The sequence below is a fragment of the Solanum dulcamara genome, chromosome 5 (genome assembly GCF_947179165.1).
Source record: "Solanum dulcamara chromosome 5, daSolDulc1.2, whole genome shotgun sequence".
Lineage (NCBI taxonomy): Eukaryota > Viridiplantae > Streptophyta > Magnoliopsida > Solanales > Solanaceae > Solanum > Solanum dulcamara.
In genome coordinates this window covers 61,784,872-61,794,858 of record NC_077241.1, presented here as the reverse complement: position 1 = coordinate 61,794,858, position 9,987 = coordinate 61,784,872, and the positions used below count along the sequence as shown (strand labels likewise).

The 9,987-nt window shown below is 34.6% G+C and overlaps 1 protein-coding gene across 1 annotated transcript; it reads left to right on the top strand.

The window, feature by feature from the left end:
• Nucleotides 1-7,362: 7,362 nt before the first annotated feature.
• On the top strand, nucleotides 7,363-9,515 carry LOC129890651 (uncharacterized). The gene is made up of 5 exons (XM_055966158.1): nucleotides 7,363-7,598; nucleotides 7,949-8,002; nucleotides 8,050-8,140; nucleotides 8,838-9,195; nucleotides 9,262-9,515. Exons 1-5 carry the CDS (start codon nucleotides 7,363-7,365, stop codon nucleotides 9,513-9,515), a joined length of 993 nt encoding a protein of 330 aa, XP_055822133.1.
• Nucleotides 9,516-9,987: the final 472 nt, after the last annotated feature.

Sequence of the window (9,987 nt, the reverse complement as noted above, 5' to 3'; positions counted from 1 at the left end):
TCGAAACTTATCAAGAACATCAAACGCAAAATATAATCAAACCAACATATGCACAATAAATCATAAAAAAGAACATGAACATATGCAAAATATACTGTGGGAAGATCTAAATCTTCGAAACTTATCAAGAACATCAAATGCAAAATATAATCAACCCAACATATGCACAATAAATCATAAAAAAAGAACATGAACATATGCAAAATATACTGTGGGAAGATCTAAATCTTCGAAACTTATCAAGAACATCAAATGCAAAATATAATCCACCCAACATATGCACAATAAATCATAAAGAAGAACATGAACATATGCAAAATATACTGTGGGAAGATCTAAATCTTCGAAACTTATCAAGAACATCAAATGCAAAATATAATCAACCCAACATATGCACAATAAATCATAAAGAAGAACATGAACAATATACATAGTAATAAGAATCAAAATAAAAACGTATCAAAATGGATCCATCAAGACCTGTTTCGACTGCTACGTGTTGTAGTTTGTTGTTGTAACTCACCGTCGTTGCGCGTCGTCGGAGAAGGAGGTTGCTGCGTCACTGAGGAGCTGCTGTCCGTGAAGCTTGTTAGAGGCGGCTGGTTTGCAGCTTGTTGTCGGCGCTGCTGGTGGCGAGCTGCTGCTGCTGGCGGCGAGCTGCTGCTGCTGGCGGCAAGCTGCTGCTGCTGGCGGCGAGCTGCTGCTTCTGGCGGCGCTGATGTTGTTGTCGAGCTGCTGCTCGTTCTTGTAGTTGGAGGGTCGGAGCTGCTGCTCCTGTTTGTTGCTCGTCGATGAGGAGAGGAAGAGCGAAGGTCATCGACGGAGAGGAAATAGGGAGAGGGGCTGCGGCGGTGGTTTCTTGAGGGAGAGGAATTTTTGAGAGGGAGGCGGCGGCTATGTCTTCTTCTCCTCTTTGGAGAAGATGACCAAAAGAGGCAAGACCAAAAAAACCTTTGGTTTAGGTTAGGGTTTGGGTATTTTGATAGTGTAGTTGTAATCCTAGCCGTTCATTGATTGAGATGAGCAGTTGAGATTAAATCTTGATATTGATAAAGGTGAGATGGATGGTTGTGATTGAAAGATGGATTTAAGATTTAAAAATAGTTATATAGTATAGATTAAAATTAAAATGGATTGAATAAAATGACTATGCTTTAAATTAAATGGAGAAAAATTGAATAGATTGCTAATTGACTAATAATCATAATATATATATTGAATAAGTAAAACACAAATTTATTCAAGGAGCCGTATTTATATATAAAGCAACTACTTATGTGTACGCCACGCAGATATGTGTATATATGTATATATATGACGCACGTATGCATATAACATATACTAAAATAGATGTATAATTAATATAGTTAACTAAAATATATAATAAATTTAATTAAATAATAAATTTATGTGCACATGTATACAAGACGTATTAAAATAGATATATAATTTACGCATGTTAATATGAATAAGTCAATTATAAAATAAACTTAGTTAATAAATATTCTTTATGTAAACAAAATACACACATATATACTAAACAGATACGTAAGAATATTTAAACGTATTAAGCTTATTATAAAAATAATAAAAATAATAGTAGTAATATTAATAAATAGCATAATATTATAAATTATGAATATCAAAATATGCGATTTATTTATTAAACTAAATGTAAACTTATTTAATTAATAAAGAAATAATTTTGAAAAAATACCTATCTTTTTAGATAGCAATTCGAAAATTAGTTATGGATGGTCAAAATTGGGTGTCAACACATACTATTAAGTAAAATTAAGAATTAACATAAGAAAATATTACTTGAAATCAAGATATTTAATTGAAAGAGTTTTTGGACTACATGGCTGGAAGAACCCATGGATAAACACCTACATAACTTAGAGTAAAGCTTAAAGAAAATAAACATAATTTATCATATAATCAAAATAATTTAGACATGAGAGTGGAAGGAATACTCTCATTGAAACCTTACATACCTGGAAACCGAAGCTTTAGTTGGTACCGAAAGACTTAATGAACACTCTTGAGTCCTAGCTTCTCTCCTCGCCGGAACGTTTTGTGTACTACCCGGAGTATATGAATCACCGGAATAGTATTTCTTCACTACTAAGAACTAAAACTATATTTGAGAATGTGTAAAGAAGTGTATAGAGAGAAGATTTGCTTGAGAAAGCTTGATAAATAAAATGAGGAAATAAGGTGGTATTTATAGGTGGGAAAGAGGGACCTAACAATAAATAAAATAATTATAAAAAAAATCTGAAAATTTAGTGGAATATATTGATGTCATGGATGATGTTAAATGGAGGACAATTTATGTCATTAGTGATGTCAAATGTATCTAGATCTTTCTATGGTAGGTGAATTAAGTTATTTTTGACAGAATACTCTTTTTGGGAGCTGCGTTTGAATAAGATAAATTCCTTATTAGAATTTGGTGTCTTCATAAGAATTGTAGATATGGAAGTCTAGTTTCATATCGTTCAAGAATCAACCAATGTGGATAAACCTACAGAGAGATATGATTTTTCTTCTATAAATACTCATTTCTGTCACAGCATCCTACCTTACAAAGATTAATTTATTTGACCTACTTAACCTCCGAATCTTAAAATATGGTCTTCATAAATGTTGTAGGTAATGATCGTGTGGTTACTCAGAAATTTGAATCACTCAATTTGTCTATTCCTATGAAACGGTATGACCAAAATACAAAGATTATATCATGTTTAGGCAAAAATTGAAACATCGTATACAATATTTTTAGGGGATGTTACAGACATATACTTTCTAAGTTTTTTTTTGGTATAACTTCTTGCTTTTCACTCTTCTTTTTATATTATTGATCATTTATCGGTGCTAGACGAGCATCATAATTATAAGTTCTTGTTCAACCATGACCACAACTACGACTAGGGTCATGACCTCTTTTTCGTTGGTTATAGTTTGTCTGATTCACCTAAGAAATTGGCAAAGAATCAATGAGCCGACTATCATAATTTTTCATTAACAGTTCGTTGTGATGTTCAGCAATAAGAAGGTGAGAAAGTAATTCATAATATTTTTAAAAATCCTTTTTGCGATATTGCTGCAAGAGCATATTCGTGGATGGAAATATGAAGTATGTTTTTTCAAGTTTGTCTTGCTCAGTAATTTCTTCTCCGCATAAATTTAACTGTGCTATAATTGTAAACAAGGTAGAATTATATTCAGTTATATTTTTAAAATTCATTAATTTTAAATTGAGTCAATCATTACGTGTCTGTGGAAGGATGACCAACTTCAGGTGGTCATATCTTTCTTTTAGATTCTTTCGCAGTTTAAGGAAGTCTTTTAATGTGAGCGTAATGACCCATTAGGTCGTTTTAAGCACTGAAATTATTTTGACTCTTTCCGTAAAATTTTAAATAAGAATTTTGAACTATCCGTTAAACTATCATTATTTAGTTGAAGGGTATTCTTTTAAATAATTAATTTATGTGGTGATTTATTATTTTAATAATTTATTTATTAATGATAGACAATAATTATTGTTAAATTAGAAGTGGGTCATACCCATTACTCCTTAAGTCCATATAATTAGGTTGGATAAAATATGAGTAATAATTTTATAATCTGTAAAGTAAACGAAGCAAGAAAAAAAAGGATGTGCGATATTCTTTGACTCACTACGGCGGAAGCAAAAAAAAAGAGAAAGTCGAGTGAATAGGTAAGATTTCGTGAAAATTTTATATAGGAACATAGGATATTATTTTTATTAATGTATGGTAGAAAGATTAAAAAAAACAGAATTAAAGTTGTCATCATTCGGTTGAAAAGAAAAAAGGAAGAAAAGTTTTTCTTTGGGAATTGGAATGACTTCTGGTATACGTAAGCTTTCATTTTGTGTACTTTTTATAATGGGAAATTAATGTGATGTGATATGAAGGGATAATGAATAGGATTTAGAATTTATACAGGGATATAGGGCGTAGGAATGTGAGGTTATTAGATTGTGATTCTATGAAGAGTTCGTAATTTGGTGTATTATTCTTATTATTATCATATTATGATTTAATTTTGATATATTAAGATAGGAAATTTAATGTTAGGTGTACTTTATTATATGAATACCATCATATTTATGGTATTGGAAAGATTTACACTTAACACTAGGCTTGAAACTTAGTAATTATAGATTTGGGGTGAGTTTATGGATTTGGGGTGGCACGTGTTCGGCATTCGAAGTATGTTAAGACTTTTAGACTTCGTTGAAGGACATTTTTTTGATTAAAGATTAAAAATTGAAATAGATAACGGATAAGGGAGAAAGATGGGGATATCGTATTAATGGTGTGACGGGCATTGATACGAGTACCAATGTTATAAAGGAAAGTTTATTACTATAGAATGAAGGATTGTAATTTGAGAAATGACAAAGCATATGGGCATTAGCTGATGTATTATTGATTGATTTCTTTTGCGTGATTATGCTTCTTATTTGAACCCGTATAATTGTGATAGTTGAGGTGATTACATGTCATAATGATATTTGATTTATTGAGATGCATCATCATCCCCTATGTGGTCAAAATTATATTGTGCACATGCATTGACATGAGATTGAGTATGAGTAAAGGTTTGACAAAAGGAAAATCGTTTGTGAAAGAGCATTTTATGGTTATAAGTTGGGCACGTGGAGATCGTTTGTGCTGGGGATGGTTGATTTTATGATAGTGCATTGAGATCGTCTGCACAGACACGTGGAGATTATCTGTGTCGGTATATGGGCCTCACAAGTCCCCTATGGGTTACAAACTCTCGAAGTATATTCCGAGAAGTATTGTGTATATACGATTGTGTTACTTGGTGTTCGAGGCATATCATCTCATGGTGTTGCATTGCATCTCATTGTCTTCTTCATTTTCACTTGATTATGTGTTAAATATTTTATGACGTTTGATTACCCCTATTTTTGTGAGACTTGATTGATAAGTATAATGTTGAATTATAAAATTTGAGGAAGAATTTTATATATACTCGTGTTACTACTTCATCGTTGTTGTCCAATGAAACATATCGGGTACACATTGTTTCGTACTCATACTACACTTGTTGCACTCTTTTGTGTTGCAGATTTGATTTCGAATACGAGTGCATCTTATGAAGATTTTTGAGTCCGTGCTTGGATTATCTTGGAGTTGTGGTAAGCTTATTGGTTGTTCTGCGGCCCACACCTTCCTCTATCTTTCATTTATTCTATTATTTTAATATTCATACAGGATCTTTATTAAGTCTAAACTGGTCATTTTAGTTTCATATTTGAATTCTATTTTAGAAGCTCTTATACTTATGACACCAAATCTTGGGTTGTATTTTAGCTTTCCGCATTTCATATTTATGACAGATTTAGTGTGTTGAATAATCCACTTGTCGCATGTCTCCTTACCTTTTTTATTTTACTGAATTAATGAGAATGTTTTAATTGGCTTACCTATTTATTGGGAACATAGGTTCCATCACGAATTGTGAATTTGGGTCATGACAATTTGTATCAGAGCCCTAGGTTCATCGGTCTCACAAGTACAAGAGCAATGTCTTGTAGAGTCTTGCTGATCGATATGATGACGTCCATACTGATCTTGGGCACATTTATGAGCCCATGTAGCATGTTTGGCCATCCTTTGGTAGGCATTTTGAGAAGATATTGGAGCTAAATTATGTGTTTTGAATGGAATATCAATCAAGTGTGCACTAAGGTATATGTTCAAGTATATACAGGAATTTGGAGAGCTTAAGCAAAGGAATGTACTGGGCTCTATAGTGGTGCCAAGCCCCACTATAGCGCCAATCCCTGCAAGGATTTTAGCGGCGCGTCGCGCCAAGTGCAAAACTATAAAGGCATATTCTGGGTACGATAGTGGCGCGATGCCCCACTATAGTGCCAAACCCTGCATAGATTATAATGGCACACCATGCCAAGTGCAAAACTATGGAGGCATATTTTGGGCGCGATAGTGGCGCGATGCCCCATTGCAGCTCCAAGTGCAAAACTACATAGGCGTATTTTGGGCGCGATAGTGGCGAGATGCCCCACTGCAGCGGCATCAACTTTTCAATTATTTACTATTTTGCCCATCAATAATTTAAAGGTAGGAATCACTTTAAATAGTTTTGTGCTAGGGCAAGAAAAGGAGGCTACATTTTGGAGGCTGAAAAGAAGAGAAGAAATAGGAAGCAAGAAGAGAAGAACAAAAACATCTTAGGTTCCTTTTTCTTCTTTTGTTGTATTTCTTAATTTGTATGAATTTAATTACTTGGTGTTGTTATTTGAATATGAGTAGCTAAACACCCAAATTCTGGGGCTATAGCTACGAAGTCATGGTTTAATAGTATTTGAACTTGGTTGAAGATATGTTATTGATTTTAATTACTCTTTCATTCTTATGGTTATGATTTTGATGTTTGGCCAACATTAAGATATGTGTGTTGTCTATCTTGAAATTGGAAGAGGACAAGTAGATAGAACAAAGAATGGAAGGAATGTGTTCATACTAATATATTTTAGGATGATTAGTATATAGGATGCTTGTGACACATACCTATATACCGCATTTGGTTATGATAAAGGATGATAGTTAAATGTGTCTTTATTATTCCATGCCTATCCCCGCTCAATGATGTAGTTAGGTTGACAATGAAGATAGGCAATTATAGGTTGGGAGACCATAATTGGATTATTAGCCCTTTTTGATCAGTGATTAAATAGCCCATCGGAAACTGAGATTAAATAATAGTAGGCTTGACTTCACATTATGCTATAGACCTGGAATTTCTAAAAATCTGATTAATAGACGTAACTACTACATTGTTTTCATTTGTAGAAGACTTTCCTACTTCTAAAGCTATTAACAAATCATCTTAAATCCATCGCATAATTATAATCATTATAGTCATTTGAAAGAAATTGTTTGCCTTATCAAGGTCCCCGTGGGTTCGATATCTAGCTTGAAAGAGCTACTTTACTACTTGAGAGACTACTTACACTTGCGTGTGCAATTGTAGCCACAATAAGTTTTTGGCGCCATTGCCGGGGACCTTAGGAATTAGGCACTTTTCTCAAAAAATTCTATACTGATTGTTCTAGCTTTAACAACTTGGTCTTAGCTGTGATTTTTTGCAGATAATTCAAACATTACACTGGACAAAGACAAGAAACTTGTAGATCCATTATCCAAGCCTGAATGATACTTTCAGCGAAAAAGGCGAATAACAACTTCACAAAACCTAATACATAAACTAAATTTGGCGGATAATCATGATTTAGAAGAAGAGGTCTTGCCAGAGGAGATACCTGTGGAGATGGTAGCCAGGACAGTGCGTGATGTGGCAGTTCCACTCATAGCAAATGTCACTTCTAGCATCCAAAAACCTCCAGCTGGAGGAAGGTTCGAACTAAAACAGAACATGGTACAATTATTTCATTCTAATAGTCAGTTTACAGGTTTACCACATGAAGATCACCAAGTCCACATTCAGAACTTCTTGGAGATTAGCGACATATATACGCCTATTGAGGTCTCTCCTGACTATGTGAGGTTAGCATTGTTTCCATTCTCTTTGTTAGGGGAAGACAAGAGGTGGTTGAAGTCAGAGCCACCAAACTCAATCACTTCATGGAATGATTTGGCCCACAAATGTCTTATCAGAGCTGAAATTTTGAGTTTCAAGCAAAATTATGGAGAGAATTTGTACCAATAATGGGACAGATTTAAATCATTACTCATTAGTTGCCCTCATCATTATCAAGCTAATGAGGTGCTAGTCCATACTTTTATTGAAAGTTTGGAACCCAACACAAAAATTCTTCTTGATTTTACTGCAGGTGGACAAGTCTTGGAGAAAACATATGATAAGCTATATACATTGCTAAATCGCATATCTCAAGGAAACCTGGAATGGAATGGAGGAAATGCCCGTCCAATTGTGCAAAAGCAAGAAGGTATGTTGTAGATTGATGCAGTAATTGCGTTGAAACACAAATTGCAGCAATGCAAAATATGATGACAATGCATTTCAACACTTTAGCAAAAGGACAACAACAAGCATCGATAGAAATAGTTCAGCAATAACATATATGGTATGAGGTATGTGGAAGTAGTGAACATGTGGCTAAAAACTGTGGAGTAAATCCAGAGTCAGTAAATTTTGTGGGTAATGTACCTAGGAATGGTGAAAATCAAAACTATGGAAACACATATAACCCAAATTGGAGAAACCATCCTAACTAATCATGGGGTGAAAATCAGCAAAATCAACAGTAAGGGCGGACTCAATACAGACCACAGACAGATGGAAAACAATACAACAATCATGGTCAATAATACAATAACCAAAGTCAAGGTATTCAAGGACCAGGAAAATCAGGAAGCATGAGTATAGAAGATATGTTGAAACAAATCATGACAGACCAGGCTAAGCTAGCTGCAGATGTTCTACCGAATCAGTTAGCTACCCAACAGTTAGAAAAATAGCTTGGCCAATTGGCAAGTGCACAAAGTTCTCACCAGCAAGGGGGTTTACCAGGTAACACTGACCCAAACCCCAAACAGGTACATACTGTGAGTACCCGCAATGGTCTCCCACTCACTAAATTGGCTCCCAAATACAAACTGGCAGAAGTAAGAGGCAAGGAACAAGTTAGAGAAGAAGGTGAACCCAGCGGTACAAAAGAAATTGAGGAACTAAAGACAAAACCTCTTTCTCTTTTTCCATAAAAGTTTAAAAAGAAGAAAGAAGAGGAGTGTTTTGCGAAGTTTATAGATTTGTTGAAACAGGTGCAAATTAATTTGCCTTTGATTGATGTTTTAAAGGGAATCCCAAAGTATGCTAAATTCGTCAAGGATATTGTGGCCAATAAGAGCAAGTTAGCTGAATTTGCAACAGTGGCACTCACTGAAGAGTGTAGTTCAAGAATCTTAAACAAAAGTAAGCTTCTAGCTAAACTAAAAGATCCAGTTAGTTTCACAGTACAGGTAACCTTTGGTAAATATAGTAATGCCAGAGGTCTCTATGATCTAGGTGCTAGTATTAACTTGATTCCTAGATCCATGCTTAAGAATTTAGACTTAGTAGAACTTAAAGCAACCACTATTTTGCTACAGTTAGTTGATCGTTCTGTAGATAGACCTGACGGTATCATTGAAGATGTTTTGGTATAAGTAGGATCCCTCATTTTCCATGTCGACTTTGTTGTTTTAGATTTTGAGCCTGACTTCGATGTTCCTTTTATCTTGGGACGCCCATTCTTGGCAACAGAAGGGGAACTTATTGATGTAGCTGCAGGTAGATTGACTATGAGAGCACATGACAAAGTGGAAGTGTTCGATGTATATTATGCACTGAAGTTACCTGGAATCTATGAAAAGCTGTCTGCTATAACCATAATAGATGATGAAGTCTTATCTCAATTCACTGTAGCAAATGATCTGTTGGGAAAAGTTGTGATGGGCTAAGATATTGAAGAGGACATGGATGCTAAAGAGTTAGCTATTATGCTTGACATGCCAAATGTCAGCATGTGGAAGAAAAATATGGAACCTTTGAACAGAGAATTGGGGCACTCACCAAAGACTTCTCTAAAGAAAGCCCCTATATTGGACTTGAAACAATTACTAGCACATCTCAGGTATGTTTTTCTTGGAGTAAATAATACCTTACTGGTAATTCTTTCATCCTGTTTGTCTGAGGTATAGGTCACGGCAGCACTTGAGGTACTAAAGAGACACAAAAAGGCAATAGGATGGTAAATGGCTGATCTTCACGGCATTAGCCCTGCTTTATGCATGCACAGAATTTTCATGGAAGAAGAACATAAGGCTAGTGCACAACCACAATGCCGGTTGAACCCTATCATGAAAGAAGTTGTGAAGAAAGAGATAATTAAGTGTCTAGATATAAGCATAATATACCCAATTTTTGATAGTA